The 16,662-nt window shown below is 43.0% G+C and overlaps 1 protein-coding gene across 2 annotated transcripts in view; it reads left to right on the forward strand.

The window, feature by feature from the left end:
- Positions 1-16,662, forward strand: part of MYB (MYB proto-oncogene, transcription factor) — a 36,992-nt gene that overhangs the window by 675 nt on the left and 19,655 nt on the right. For both annotated transcript variants that reach the window (XM_081187673.1, XM_081187674.1), the window contains exons 3-7: positions 7,248-7,365; positions 11,229-11,300; positions 12,069-12,161; positions 12,998-13,218; positions 15,310-15,544. In XM_081187673.1, the coding sequence (XP_081043799.1) occupies positions 7,248-7,365; positions 11,229-11,300; positions 12,069-12,161; positions 12,998-13,218; positions 15,310-15,544 (739 nt within the window). The remainder of the gene's footprint in view (positions 1-7,247; positions 7,366-11,228; positions 11,301-12,068; positions 12,162-12,997; positions 13,219-15,309; positions 15,545-16,662) is intronic.

The raw sequence follows: 16,662 nt of genomic DNA on the forward strand, positions 1-16,662 counted from the left end.
GTTGCGAGTAACTTAGGAGTTAACGAAGAATCGATTATTTGCAATGAGTCGTGCAGGTTTGTGCAGTGAAAGGCGTGTTTTGTGTGTCGTGCGCGGGAGGGTATTGCTCCCAGGCTACGCGTTGCACGCGTGGGCCCAAATAATTAAATAAAAAGGTTCAGGCCCGTTCCTGGCTTACCAAGGGGACCCGCTGCCTCCGGCGATCGCGACGGGCGTCCCCGTTCCGCGATCGTTTGGGCCGGAGCAAGCAGCCCACTGGAGGTAAGAAAAGGGTGTAAAAATGTCGGAGCGGCTTAGCTTGCAGGTATTTGATCCCTGTGTCCATTCGGCTCATTCATTCTCTGTGGTTGTGTCAGGTGGATGACAGGCTGCGTGGAAGAGAGACCCAGCTCTCATTTTTTGAATTTGCCCGGCGTGGTGTTTCGGGACTCCAAACTCAGCTTCCTCCCGATAACCCCTCTTTTAAAAAATGCATATGTATATGTATGTATGTATGCTATATATGCATCCCAAAAGCAGTGCTGTACAGTGTGGCATTCATTAATGCACACGCTGTTCTCCGCAAGCCCGAGCGTTCTTTGCAGCAACGTGTGGAACAACTTTGGCTGGAGAGGAGGATGCAATGGGAGGGAAGGGGAGAACAGGGTAGGGGTGCTTGTCAAGAACTGTCACTCGTTTTGCTAATGTTGACCCTGATCTTGCATGGCAAGAAAGACAAGGTCGCCTGTGTGTCTTATGGAGGAAGCCCCAGTTGTCCTGTGCTGGGAAACGTTGTGGCTGTGGGGTGGTGGAGGTGACTCTGGCTACCCGGCGCTGCTCCTTTCACCCTCCGCCGTTCGTGGCGTGCAGCAGCAAACTGGAAGGGCCAAGCAGCGCCTCGTGGTCTGCAGAAACGCTCACACAGTGCAGGATTGTTTTCCAATTATCTCGGGACAGTCGCTCCACGTGGAGCCAGAACTTGCCTTTCTCTTTCGCCGTGTAGCGCCAGCGATTATTCCCCTCCTCCCTTTCTGCCCGCGCTCTCTCCCCTCCTCCCTTCATTTCCCCTTGGCACGGAAAGCAAAGTCCTGGCTGCTGGGGCTCACGCTGAAGTTTCCCTTTTCTCTTTCGGTTATTGCTAATCTAATACGAAAAGAGAATAGGCAGGCGGCGAGAAAACGGGTCGGCGCGGGGCATGCGTGCGCTCGCGATTGTGTGCAGCCCGAAGTTGCGAGTCTGGGTCACAAAAGCGACTTCGGCGGCGCTGGGTGACGCACCCGGGTGCCCCGCTTCTGCCGAGCCCGGGCATTGCCGCCGCGCCGCCCAACCAGTTCGCTTCCTTCCTGCGGAGCGGCAGCGCTGGGCGGGGGGAACTCGTGGGGTTTCTTCCCAGCTTTGCCTTGGCAAAGCGCAAAGTTTTGGGTTGGAAAGAGTTCGAACTGTGCCATACAAAAAAAAAACCCACACTCAACGCCGGATTTTTAAAAAAATGATGGTAATAATACATCCTGTACAGGAAGGAGTTGTATTAGTGTGTGAAGCATGAATGGGACTGCAAGGCGGGGAGGTACGATCTCTTGCACTTCGGGCGGGGAGAACAGGCGATGATGGATCCCCTGTTGGCGAAGGAGGGCGAAAGAGAAAGGGGGGAAAAGCCCGGGGCTTGCTTCCCCTTGCAGCACCTGGCCGGAGGGCTTAGCGTGGTGAAGTCGCGTCAGAGCAACGGCAGGGGCTGCCCTTCGGTTGGCTAGCGCGGTGCTCGCTCTCCCCCCCCCCTTTTTCTTTCAATCACAGTGTCAGCGATAGTAGTAACAGTAGTAGTAGTAGTAAAGCGCCAGCAACAAATCACTTCCTCCCCGCCCCTCCACCCCTCTCTCCTCCCTTCCTCTCGTTTGAATTGGTTGCACAATTTGGTTTCCTTGGCAAAAGGGTAGCGCTCGCGCATGGAGTCTTTCAGCAAAACTTAGCAGGTGGGGTGCTCTTAACTCTTTAGGTTCCTTCGGCCCGACACGTCATCTCAAGCGAAGGTACACTGAGCAGTTTCTTGCGCTGGAAGGAAACGAGAGAGGCAGATCTGGTCTGGATCCACTCTGTTTGAAATGTAAAAGAGGAGCTGCAATGCTGCTAAACAGGATGCAGAGTTGGTTTGAAATTCGAGGCTGCAGTAAACTGGCCATTGAGATAGTGCAAATGGGTCATTAGCAATAGGTTTTTCTAATACTGCATTGAAATACAGTGCAGTTTCTGAGTTTTATTGTAAACACATTGGGGTTTTTTTATTTTGCAATTTTTTTAGGGACTGTCAAGTATTACGTGGCATAAATAAATGAATAACTCGATTCTCCTTTCAAAAGGGTGAATGGGGCTTATAGACTTGCAATGACAACATTGCAACATTACAAAAAAACTTGCATGCATGTGGAGAACCAGTCCTGCAATTCCAGGGGGTTGGACTAGATGACCCTTGTGGTCCGTTCCAGCTCTACAGTTCTATGATTCATACATACAAACATACATAATTTTATTAGTATGCTGCCTTTCCATAGCTAAAACCATGCTCAAGTTGGCTTACAACATGAATAAGCCCCCCTTTATTCATTAAGCACATTAAGTTTCATTGCTTACTCCCAGCTGAAAGCAGTGGGAGTTACTGCTACTTAATATACATAGGATGGGGCTATTAGTCACTCAAATAGTGACCTAATCATAAAGGCCCAGATCTAGATAAAGGTAGTTATGACAGTTATATTGAAATCAGCAAAACTATACTCAAAGCTGAATTAAACTGTACTCTGGGTTTCAATGGGACAAACAGCACCAGCCTATGTTTGCATATCCAGAAGCAATGCCCACTGTGTTAACAAGATTCCAGCTTCATGTCTTAGTATTCCGTAGGAACCCAGTCCAGCTGCTTAACTGGGGTTTATTAAACTACGATTCAAGGTTGCTTGCTGACCAAGGTTTGTAGCTGATTTATAAACTGTAGTTAACGTTAACCATAGCATTATGTGTGAACTCAGACCTCCACATTAACTACAGTGGTACCTCAGGTTAAGTACTTAATTCGTTCTGGAGGTCCGTTCTTAACCTGAAACTGTTCTTAACCTGAAGCACCACTTTAGCTAATGGGGCCTCCTGCTGCCGCTGTGCTGCCGGAGCCCGATTTCTGTTCCTATCCTGAAGCAAAGTTCTTAACCTGAAGCACTATTTCTGGGTTAGCGGAGTGTGTAACCTGAAGCGTATGTAACCTGAGGTACACTGTACAGTTAAGGAGCCGCCACTGCCTAAAATCTAAAGTGAAGAGCTGCTCTTCCTGGCTTGTGTTTTCTTTAATGGCAGAAGAGTGTATATGTTTCAACAACTGTCTACCAGCTACCTCAGCTTTTTTTTAAAAAAGACAAATCTTGTTGAGGTTTTTTTTTTATTGACTTGCCTAAGATCCAAGTCAAACTACTGCCTTTCGGAAATTCCCCCCGGACGTCAATTCCGCCTTTGAAATGGCAGTCCTACCATTAGCCATGGCTTTGCATTATGTGTTCTGTAATCATGCTAACTCTGCCCCTTCCCCAGCGCTGTTCTTGTTGACCAACTTGTGGAGGGTGGCTGACTGCAACATGGAGCCTTCTATACTCAGATACGTTCCTTGAGTATTTTGTAGCCCTAGAAAACAGGGTTCTAAAAGGTGCAGGGACTGAACATGCTCATCCCTTTGCATGTTTCCTGATCGCAGTCAAAGGAGGGCTAGAGCATATGACTGGTGATGGGAGTTCTCAAGCTACTTTTTGAGAAAAGGAACACAGCAGAATATCTGTTATCAGTAGCAGCCTGTGTCGTGAGGCATAGCCATGGATCTTTCCTGACATCTCTGCAGCTTCCCTGGGTGGCAGCAAGATGAAGGCCGTGCAGGAACAACCAGTGGAACCAATCTGGCAGTCCTGCCAGTGTGCCTGCACAGCTCCAATCTCACTGTCACCCTGCACAACCCTGTCCAAGTAAGCTCCATCTCACTGGTGTCGAGAGGGCAGCTGCACCTCATGGCCTGGCCCACTACTGTGCATTACTTATTTATTGCATCTGAACTCTGCTTCTTAGCCAGGATTGCCTCCCAAGGCAGCTTACAATTAAGCCCATAACAGGCACATAATGTAGAGATGTGTTGGTGTTGTGGAAGACAGACTGTTCTGGCCTCTGGTAATTGGTGATGCAATTGCTGGGGCTTGTAGCATGGAGATACCTTTAAAGCTGTAGGACTGTACCCTCAGTTTTTAGTTACTTGCTTAGCACTTTTAGATTTTTTCAAAGCCCTGTAAAGTGACTCGCCATCATTTCATTTTTATGCATGGGAAATTGAGGCTGAGACCCAGGCATCTTACCCACAGCTATGAGTGATAGCCAAGCTGCATGACCAGCAGTCCTACATGATGTATCTGTTGCAGAAATGTGCCACTTTAGATTTATGGTTAGAGATTTAATACCGGGGCTCACCCAGATAACTTTCTCCCTGCATGTACAAAGCTAATGTGCCATGGTGAAAGGTTCTTCTAGGGTAAGCATGGGGAACGTTGGGTCAGGGATGATGGGAGTTGTAGTTCAGCAGTATCTGGAGGGCCAAAGATTCCCCACAACTGTTGTAGGGTGTGGTAGTGATTAATAAAACATACTCACCAGGGATAGATATGGGGAACCTGTGACTCTCCAGATGTTGCTGGAGTGCAGCTCCCATCCTCCTTGACCATTGGCCATCCTTCCTGGGATTGATAGGAGTTGGAATCCAACAACAACTGGAGGGCCACAGATTCCCCTCCCATGAAAACATGATGTTTGATGTACCTACATTTTGAAATTGAGCAGTCTGGTAGCAGGTAGTCTGCTGATGGTGCTTTTTATCTCCAATAATGTGCCTGAGTTTGAATCCAAATTTAAGGTCACCTAAGTTGAATTCTCCATAAACAACATAGTCTTAGCAAGGCTTACTTGATAAAGGCATGTAATAGTTTAGTGATGGGAGATCCTAAGACAGGGATCACCAGCCTAGCACCTGTGGGAACCATGGTGTCCATAAATGCTTTTAATGGTGCCCCTGGGAAGGTGCTCCAAACTCTGAACATACATACATACATACATACATACATACATACATACATACATTTATTTATTTATTTATTTATTTATTTAAAGTCTCTAGCCGCCCTAGAATGAAAGTTGTGGGTCAAAATGTGCAGGTGCTTTCTGAGCAATTTCTGTGAAATGAAAGTGAGTGTGGTGTGGCCACCTTGTATCTTTTTCCTGGTACTGAGTCATATTCCCTGTTGCAGCAACACTGCAACAACATACAGCAACAATATTGGTGTTTGTTTGTTTGCCTGTATGTAAAATCAGTATTGTGTGACTTCCACAGTCAGGACCTGCAGGACATAGCTGACTTCCTCTGCTTAAGCATAAAGGTATTGGGGGTGTCCATCGCTCCAATTTTGTGTTGTGCCACACATACCCATAGCAGTTATTTTGTGCTAGGCATCTCCAGGATGCTCTCAACATTTGAAATGTGCTCACTGGTCCAAAAAGGTTGGTGACCCCTGTCCTGAGATATGAGTGGAATAGGTGACTTAGATTTTCATGAGCAACTCTCAATTTAAGCAGATGTATCTCTGTAGTTTTCAAAATCGACTTCTGATTTTTCATATAGTAGTGTAATGTCTTTGGCATTCACCACATGCCATGTGTTCTACTGATAAAAACAATGATACAATTTTTATCTGTAGAACATCTGGCGTACGGTACATCCTTAAAGGTGGAAATTCCTTTCACCTTTATTTCAAAACTGTGTGGTAGCAGAAAAGAAAAGCTTGATACTACAGCTACTAACATGCAACCCTCAAGGCACTGCTTCTGAGTAATCCTATTTACTCTCCACCTGTGTAACTAGCTGAGGCTCCTAGCTATTAGTTCCTGTTCCAGTGTTTGTCAGGATTGCTTTAATAAGCTCCCCCCCCCATACAACTGCTTAAACTGCATCTGAGGTTTATCCCGTTCACATATCAGCATAATTAGCCATAAATCATCCGTGTGTTCTTTTCTACTGCATTTACAGTTAGTATGCGGAGGTTTCAAAAGTTATGTTTATGTTATAAAGTTAGAAATAAAACATTGCACAATAGAAATGAAGTAAGGCCATTTGTGTTGCAACACACTTTGTTTTAACTTTACTGAACTCGATGGGTTAAACTGGATGTTTGTGATTGTTTCCACTCACTGCTGCCTTGGGAGAGATCTGGGTTCAATCAGCAGCTGAAAATACCACAGGTGGACTAGAAACAAAACAACTATTTATAATAAAGTAATGTGACTGTTCACTTCAGTGCTGTGAAGTTTTCAGATTGTGCATTTGTCCTCAAGTTATAGTTGTAGTCGGCCATGAATTGTGGACTTGTTGGTACTGCTCTTCATTTACAAAACAGCCTGATCACTTGATGTCTGTACATTTCATTTGTTTTGAGAAGCCTTTGCCCTCCGATGTTCATTGGGTTGCTGTTCTGTGCATTTGTGCAGCCTGAGCCTGTGCATGTTTATTTGGAAGCAAGTGCCACTGAATTCATTGGGACTTACTTCCTTGTAAGGGTGTTTGGAGTTGCAGCCTTACACCTAAGTAAGTGTGCAGGTGAAATGCAGCTTTCCTTGGCATCAGTCAAGTTGAACTCAGCATGGCTTCTGAATCAGTGTACATAGGATCAGGCTATTAGTCTTTTCATTATTTGACAAAGTATAGTATTGAATGTATTTCCTTTTAAAAATACCCAGCCCTTCAGCATTTATCACCCGGGAGTTGAATATGCAAGCTTCTTTATCAACTGTGTGAAAGCATAGTGCATTCTTCAAGTGATCTGGCATAAGTTAAGGATTTTGAGTACGTACTTGGGCAAAGGACACAGCCTCCGTTCTCTTTATTGTCCTAAACATTGCGTTTTAATTTGAAACCATCATTGGTTGAACAGCTGCCAAGTGTGTAATTTGCCACTGATCTAACAGTATGAGCAGGTCTAAACATGCACAGTAATAAGAAAGTTGCCAACCTTTTGCTTGTATCTGTGGATACCAAAAACAGCAGAACCAGTTCAGAATACTAGGAACAGAATGTAGAACAAAATCTTGCAGTGCAAGTTTCCAAACAGTTACCCTCATAACCTTTTAGTTTTAGTTTTTTGCAAATCCTGTCATTCTAAACAGCTTTGCATTTTACCCTGTTTTGTCTTTGTGCTCTCTTTCTCCAGCATATACAGCAGCGATGATGAGGATGAAGACCTGGAGGTATATGATCATGACTATGATGGTCTGCTGCCCAAGGGTGGAAAACGCCATTTAGGGAAAACACGGTGGACCCGGGAAGAGGTAAACAGCTGAAAAGTTCAGGGCAGACAAATAGAAGTAGTCTTTCACACAATGCATAGATAGAATGATATAATTCAGTGCTTCAGGATGTAGCAATGACCACTTAAGCTGGATGACTCTTTAAAAGGTGAATTACAACAAGCTTAAGTGAGGATAGGGTTATCAATGGCTGCTAGTTGGGATGGCTATATTACCTCCAGAAGGCACTATACTTCTGAATAGCAGTTGTTGGAGAACATGAGTGGGAGAGTGTCATTGTGCTCAGGTTCTACATATGGGTTTCCCATGGGCATCTGGTTGGCCACTGAGAACAGAATGCTGGACTAGAGGGGCCTTCAGTCTGATCCAGGAAGACTCCTCTTGTGTTTCTTATGGAAGGTGTGGATAAAACTCCTAGTCTCAGTTGTCTTGGGCTTCTCCTAAATACAAGAATAGAAGCTGCTTCCTCTTAAGAAATGTGAGCCTAGGCCTGTTAAAATTCATTGTCAACTGCCTTGAGTGGGCCTGTACCTAGAAAGGTAGCTTTGTTTTTATTGTTCTGAAAAAGTAAATTTGAAAGCAAAGGACAATAGCCAATTAAATCATCTGAAGATTTCTTTTTGGGGAGGGGGTTTTATAGGTGACTTCTTGGGGGGAGGGGTGAAAAGATTGTTTGAGTTATATCCAAGGAAGCTTGCACAAACAAACAACATGTTTTGAAGGGAAATCCTTATGACATGTATAAGTTTACTTCTGAAGCAGCTTGCCTGGTGGGGCGGAGTCTCAGTGCTAGCTTCCCGGCAGGTGTTTCATTGCAATGCAGGTGCACCAATGGGCACTCCTGCTGGAGCATCCACACTAGGTGCCTCGTCCCTTCACCTCCTGGTAAGCAGCAATGACGCACCTGTTGAGAAGCTAGCACTGAGCCTCTCCACCCCCACTCCTGAGAAAGCCACTTCTGGTCTACTTCATTCATTGCTACTCAGTAGTTGCTCTTATATGGTCATCGGATATTTTTGATGTAGCTATTATGGCATGGAATTGGAACAGATGAGGGACACCCAGGAGCAATGGAAGTAGGAAAAGGAGGTATGAGAAGCATTAATGGAGTCGTATTTTCTCTCCCACTTGGGAGCACAATGTGTGTGTGCGCGCACACACACACCGCCAACCCTTCTTCATTGAAGGCAGCAGAGCAGCAATCACTCCATTGACTTATGTGGAAAGGGGAAGGTACTGGGATGGGGCACACCCACAGTTCCTTTTGTGTTATAAGGCCGTATTTGTAGCCATAGCACAAGACCTATATGTGGCCAACTGGTCAACTATGCCATACAAGTTTGCAAACTGGCATGCTCCTGAGCTGAAGTTATCCAGGGCCATTGCAAACATCACTAAATATTCTTTGCTCTATTAATTTATATAGGGGTGGGTTGCACTGTTTCATAAGGTCAGGTCATAAAGTAATGAAGCGTGGACATACTAAGGTTGCTCTTTGGCTCTCTTTGGTTGATATCAGTGTCATCGCTTCATGTTTCTAATGGTTGCTGCATGAGGAACCAAGATAGCAATGCCTTACAGCAGATAGATGAGCAGAAACTATGGATCCTTTCTAGATAGGAACCTCCAGGCTTTGCAAGAGAAGTGATAGGGGGGTTGCTTCCATTCCCGTACTCTTTCTGTGGTCACTAATGAGAAAGAAATATATAATGAGACTGTTAAAGAGTTGGGAACTACTAATTTAGTCAGGAGCTATTAAACAAAAGTGTTGAAAGGCTGATCCCTTACGAAAGACCTCAGAACCATTTGTTTAATATACTCCAAACCAGTAGGACCCACTGGAGTTTCTGAACAACTGAACTGCATTTCTAGAACAGCAGCTCTTAAGATACTGAAGAACTATGACTATCTACCACCCAGTCTAGTTTTCAATATGTTATCTCCTTTTTGGAAAGCAATCAAGCACAGTGCAACCTGGTCTCTTTACTTTCGATAGAGATTACTAATAGGTAAATGTGAATAGGATAGCAGTCTAAATGTGAGAGTTGAATACACAGAACTAACTCCCACTGAGTGGGCTTTCTCCCAGGTAAGTGAATATAAGCCTCAGTTATTTTTTCACACTCTGTCACTCATATATTTATTTTCAGCATAAGCTTCTGTACTGGGGAAAAGAATCACTTGGCAGTATCGAGAATCATTATTTAAGCTTCCATTATTTCTGTGCAGTTCAATTTTCATAAAGCTGTTTTGGCTTGATTAACATCATGCACTGATGTTGCTATGTAAACATTAGCAGGTCATTTCCCAAATGCTTTTGTAAAAGCTTAGACTGTTTGTTGCAGAACTCTCATTCCTCCTAAATAGCCTTTGGGGCTTCCTGTTATGCTTCCTAAACTTTCAGTAAAGGTTATTGAGACAAGACAGCAGTTCCCAAATAATTTTGCTAGATTAATGCATTTGTTGTCAGTGAGAATACTCAGAAATAGTATGGAGATTGCTGTCTTGCTGCCCAATCAACAAATTAATTAAGCCAGTACTTGAATATAATGGCAGTGGCGGGTGGGTGTCAATTAAAACATTACACCCCAACTGCAAGTGCAAAGTGTTCCTTCATGGTAGTGCTCCATGCGGTTGGTTGGCATAATGTTGGAAACCCCATTGGCCCAATTACAAAGAGTGTTGAACTTCAATGGTGAAAGCTGCATTTGAATTCCTGTTCGGCCATGGAGTTCATTGAGTGGCTTTTGGCAAGTCGCTGTGGGTGAAACTGCATGTTACAATAATGATGGGGCTGCTGCCAAGACCACCCATACATTGAATTCCCCCCTTACAGGACATTTAGTGAAAGTTGCATTATCTCACTGTGTGTTTCTCTGCCACCTTTAGCCCATCATACGGGGTAGGGAATAGTAACATCAGAACGCAAGGTACATTTTATTACATGCAAAGAAAAGGACAAGCTCAACACAGGGCTGCTCTTTTCAGTGTCATTGCAATGTGTTGTTCTCAGCCCAGCTTAGTTTGCTGTGTTGTTGTGAATACAAAATGTACATCAATATGTGCTAGTTGAAGGGAGGATGGAACAGAATGTTGCTGTGCAGAATTTTCCTATTCGTTGTGTAAGGTTCCTATATAACGATCATGTCATCCAAGATAATGCTTTATGTTCATTCACGGCATGGCCACTAATGGCACATCAGTGGTTGGGTGGTGCACTAAGTAGTTCTAAGTGAAGAGTATAGTAGGTCATACATTAGATTCAAAAATCTGGTGGAATTGGCTGTATTAGCCTGTGATGCTGAATAAATGTACGTAGGATTGTGGCCTCATTTTATTAAGCTACTAGGAAGGGACTTTTGAAGAAGGCTGATCAATTACAGTGGAATCTTGGTTTTTGACTCCTGAAACCATTCGAAAAGCAAGGGGCAGCTTCTGATTGGCTGCAGGAGCTTCCTGCACTCAAGCGGAAGCCGCATCGGACATTCGGCTACCGAAAAACATTTGTAAACCGGAACACTTACTTCTGGGTTTTGGGCGTTCAGGAGCCGATTTGTTCGTCAGCTAAGCCGTTTGAGAACCAAAGTTCCACTGTAATTCAACTTTGCCTTTTCTTCCATACAGTATACTGACTTTTTAGTCTTCTGGTGCGGGCTCACAGTTCCAAAATAGCAAATGACACACTATTTCAGTGAAGTTGCAAAATCTTGCTAATAGCTCGTAAAAAGTGTGCAAGATGCCTAGAACAACCAAACTAGAGATTTCCTTTTCCTTGTTGACAGATGTTATGACAATCAGCAATGCATAGTATTGACTTTTAAAACACGCACATGCACACACACAAGTCAGATGAACTTAAATCACCTTTTCTTGAAACGTATTAGGATGAGAAGCTAAAGAAACTTGTGGAGCAGAATGGCACAGAAGATTGGAAAGTTATTGCCAATTTCCTTCCTGTAAGTAGGCCTCGTTTTCTGTTTATAACCACACATTTATCAGTGGGTGAAAGCAGGGGAGGTTGTTTCATAATTACAGATGGGGACTTAATACAATTATAGCAATTTGGGAGGCTTGCAGAACTTCACCATGTATACCCAACATTTAAATGTCTTTCTTTCACTTCTAATGAAATGGAGGAAGGAGAAATGTTAAAAGCCTTGGGGGGGATTTTATATACAAACAGATGGTTGGTACATCATCTATCTATCTGTCTCTCAATGGAACAAAAAAGCATCAATGCAGAATAGAAACTGGCTTTGATCCGTAGTTGCTATTGCTTATTAAGTGTGTGGTTCTGCTGGTAATTTCTGACACACTTGTTGAGAAGCAGCAGGTAAAGTTTATTATATATTCATTTTTAACGAATAGCTGGTAGGTTAGTATACAACTATGGTATCTGTCTGCTGTCTACAATCAAAAATTAATATGAGAAGGCGCTGCAAGGTTTTTGTAGCTGAAGCTGTCATAGTGTCCAACTCTTCCTTTGGAAGATCCCCATCTCAGTTTTACCTCTATCAGTGGCCTGATCCTTGCTTGTTTTGATGGTGATGTAAGCAATAAAATGTAAAGATTTTACTTGCAGAGGCAGCATGCGTGCTGAATAATAGTGTAAATACTGCAATATCATGACTCAGAATTGTGGGGCATTTGTTAACAAAGTTGCATTTTTTCATGCAGCTGTAGCAATTATGTAATAATTTGTTGGGCGTTTTTTGGCTTGTTAGAATCGGACAGATGTACAGTGCCAGCATCGGTGGCAGAAGGTACTAAATCCAGAACTTATTAAGGGCCCGTGGACTAAAGAAGAAGATCAGCGAGTAAGTTAACAATATTATTTTAATCTAATCGTTCCATCAGCATTAAATGTTGGGTGCAGCCAACCTACATCCACTTTGATGAAATAATACCTGTAATTTAAGTTATTTAATAATTGATCTTTACAGCCCCTAACATTTCTTCCAGCAGCACTTTAAATAATTGCTTAACTGTCCACTTGAGAGGTGGTGTGATACAGAATGGTTGAGAGACTGAGCTGTGAACCAGGAAGTCCCTGACTCGAGTCTCAGTTATTATCTCATTAGATGGCCTTAGGCAAGCCTCATGTTTTTGAGCCCAAATCCTCCCTCCCATCTTTGGGGAATACTTTGGGAATAATTATACAAGAGGTGATTCCAGGCATCCTGATTTGTTTGCACAAAGTTTGCAGGGAGGTTAGATTATGTGGAATATTGATTGACAACTAATTCTAATCTGTGGGAACATTGTATGTTGTATCCAGTGTGCTTTCCCCCTTTACTTTCCTTATCACAAAAGTCTTGGGGGGCGGTTTGTGGGGGAGTGGATTTGTTGTGCAAGAATCTCACCCAAAATTTGTGATAGTCTGGAAATGTCATGGGGCAACTTTAATGACAAGACAATTAACAGGATACCACCTTTTCCTACTCAGCTGCCTTCTTTAGCCCCTGATAGGTTTTGCACCTGTTTTTATTCCCATTTTTCTTCTTGGTTAATAATACTGGCCTATCTAAATTCCTTATGCATATCACAGCCCTGATCTTCCATGAAACATAAGATAATGATTGTGATTTGGTCCCATAGCATAACACCTGAAAGTTAGAGGTGGCACTTTATTTGTTTTTGTGCTTGTTTGAAGGTGATAGAGCTGGTGCAGAAATATGGTCCCAAGCGCTGGTCTGTCATCGCTAAGCACTTGAAAGGAAGGATCGGGAAACAATGCAGAGAGCGATGGCACAACCATTTGAATCCAGAAGTTAAAAAAACCTCCTGGACAGAAGAAGAAGATAGAATTATTTACCAAGCACACAAGAGACTGGGAAACAGATGGGCAGAAATTGCAAAGTTGCTTCCTGGACGGTAATGACAGAGAATAGCACTTTAAAGGAAAGACTGGGGTGGAGATGGGAGATGAGTGGATGAAACTCTGTATCTTGTCGTCTTAGCAGAACATATGCAATGCTCCTAATGAATGTAAGTGAGTGCATGGCCAAGCTGATGAGATTAAAGTGTTGTGCATTATTTTATAAGTTGATACAAAGCTACAGCAACCAACTACAGTGGTGCCTCGCAAGACAAAATTAATCCATTCCGCGAGTCTCTTCGTCTAGCGGTTTTTTCGTCTTGCGAAGCAACCCTATTAGCGGATTAGCGCTATTAGCGGTTTAGCGGCTATTAAAGGCTTAGCGGCTATTAAAGGCTTAGCGGATTAGCGGTTAAAAGGCTATTAGCAGCTTAGAAAAGGGGGGGGTGGAAAAAAAATCGGAGCACTTGCAAGACGTTTTCGTCTTGCAAAGCAAGCCCATAGGGGAAAATCGTCTTGCGAAGCAGCTCAAAAACGGAAAACCCTTTCGTCTAGCGGGTTTTCCGTCTTGCGAGGCATTCGTCTTGCGGGGCACCACTGTATTAGCTTTAATTGTAGGAGAGGTTTTCTAAATTGTATCTGATCAATAGAACAGGCAGTCTCAGGAAGCTATTGGGGGTCTTCTGTAAAATAACATCTCGGATGATTTAAGGCTGTGTAGATCTCCAGTGACACAGAAGACCTTGCCTGATAATGTTACGACGTCTTCATATGTTACAAAGGTGGAAGGAAATATGTGTTCGACTCATTTTTACCATAGTATGAATTGTGTGGGGCGTGGGACTTGCTGATCTCCCATATGGAGAGTTCTACAATCCCTCTATGGAGATCCATGTCCTACTACTCCTGTAGAAGTGAGAAAAGAGGAAGCCTAACTGACCTGGCACTTCTTTTTACAGTTCTGCAATGAACAGAAACTTTATTTTAGATAATATTAAAGCATAATTATGAAACCATTCTAAATTAATAATGTAGTAAGATAATATAGATAATATTTATAATTATTACTCAAGCACCTAAACAGCTTTTGGAGAATGTCACACACAGACACAAATCTGTTTTTTCTTTTTCTTTGAGTAACACCATCTTATTCCTTTCACTGAGTATGAACACCATGGTCACATAAGCCCTAACAAGCTGTGTCCCAAGACTGGAAGTTAACTGAGGTGAAAACTAAATATGACGCAGGAGATCTGTGATCTGGATCTCCCACTTCAGGCCTTGGAAATCCTTTGAAGATAAGGAAAATGGTGCTCTAGGAGAGAGTGATTAACTCTTGCTTCATCTTGCCCTTTCCCAGATCTATACTCCCTCACTCCCTAAACTTATTAGATCCACCAGGGTGGGTCAGGATAGAACATTACACGCTCGTGCTTTTTAGGCCTACAGAACTTTCCAGCATCAAGGACTTGTGCATACTTCCCTTGGATGAATTCCAGTCATCTTGGGGGAACCACAAATAAAGCCCAAACCCAAGAAGAGCAAAAAATGTTTGCTTCGTTGACTGTAGAACTGGTTTCGATTTTCTAGTATGTTTGCTTGGAGGATGACCGCTTTGCATTGCCTCCATGCAGCAGTGGAATGCTACAGAGTTCCTTTTGGAATGGCTGTATTTGAAAAGCTTGAAGGGAGGTTGTGCCTGTTGCGTCACATGTTAGGGGATGAGTGATTGGAGTGATTAATTTATCCAGGTGGAACATAATGTAAGAGAAGGGGCAGGAGGAGTTGACTTCAGAACTGAAATCAGGAATTCAGGGAGACTTGTTTGTTTTTTATGTCACTGCTTTACCTATTTAATTTTTGCTGCCAGTTACAGATGCAGGGCACTAATGAAATGCAGTGAGGATAGTGGCATATTTTGACGACAGTAAAAACCCGTCTGTTGCGAGCTTGTAGCAGAAGTTCAGCCCATGTGAGCCGAATGACATATTCCAATATAAGCACTATTAAAGTGCAAAGGAGATTCCTAGGTGACCATGGTAATGTTGTATGTTAACTGCTCTCTCCTGCCAGTTAACCTTAACCATGCCTAAGCATTCCAATTTCATGTTGTTCTTTCTTCTTTATATGCCTGTGTTCTTGTGCAGAACTGATAATGCTATCAAGAACCACTGGAATTCTACGATGCGGCGAAAGGTTGAGCAGGAAGGTTATCTTCAGGAGTCTTCCAAAGTCAGCCAGCCTTCAGTAGCCACAAGTTTTCCAAAGAACAACCATTTAATGGGCTTTACCCACACCCCACCTTCGGTGCAGCTGCCAACCTCCACCCCGACCCCAGCCACCAGTGACTACTCCTATTACCACATTTCTGAGACACAGAATGTAAGCTGATTCAATCGGTTGACAGCTAGGTCTCCCCATCATTGAGATATTGTAACTGCCATGCATGACCATAGCAGGAATGGAGAAAGGGAGGCTAATATGATTGATATATTGCTATATCTTGCTTTTGCACAAGGTTCATTGTGGTCTCTCATCTGAGGATCTAATCAAGTCCACATGTACATAGTTTTAGCCACATTGCAGCATCAGCAGTGCCCAGACCACCTGCTAGGGCTGGGAAGGATGCAGGTTAGCAATTGTCTGTAAGAGGCATAATGGCTGCGGTGCTAACCCCACTTACTTGGTGGAAAGCTCCATTGAATTCGTTGGTACTTACCAGTAGGCATGGTTAGAATTGTAGCCATAGGGTTGGCCTCACTCTTTTTTAAAACAATGGATGAGGTGACTACTTGGAATTAAACTCACTGAAGTCAGTGGACTTGAGTAATGTAAATCCATTTATTTCAGTGGCTCTACTCTTCACTATAGTTGCATTAGATATCATTCAATGTTTTTAATTTTACAACTATGCGCTCCATAAAAAAAAGGAATTCAGATGACAGTGATAGGCTTATGTAAGATAGATTGACACGCCTATTCTCATATTTTTGTGTGAAAGCATTTTTAATGTCTTAATTTTGACAAGTAGAAAGTAATAATTGAGTAGTTGTACTTCCTCTGTGGGGTCTAAACCTGTAGCATTCTCCTGTTCTAGACTTCCACTGGTTTACAATTTGGCTGCAGGTGAAGTAAGTAGTTATAGCTGATAAGTTATATAGTTATATGTAATTATAAACTCATAGTCATTATTAAGTAGATTATATGAATCTAGTTTGAACTAGATAGCCCTCAGGATCCCTTCCAACTCTACAATTCTATGATTCTATTATGTTTGTAATATTATTTTATCACAGAATATAACAGTCCATATGATATATGGCAACAATTGATAATACAGAGAGAACCCACTCAGAATTTTGCCAGTAAATACAAAATGTCAAACACTGGACCATTTGGTTGCAATTTAAACACGTCTTCCTTATCTTTTTAATTTTTTTATTAGTCACAGCATCTGAGGTGTCCGCTTCACAGTATTTAGCTTTTCTTGATAGCAGGAA

The sequence above is a fragment of the Podarcis bocagei genome (genome assembly GCF_964188305.1).
Source record: "Podarcis bocagei genome assembly, chromosome: 3".
Lineage (NCBI taxonomy): Eukaryota > Metazoa > Chordata > Lepidosauria > Squamata > Lacertidae > Podarcis > Podarcis bocagei.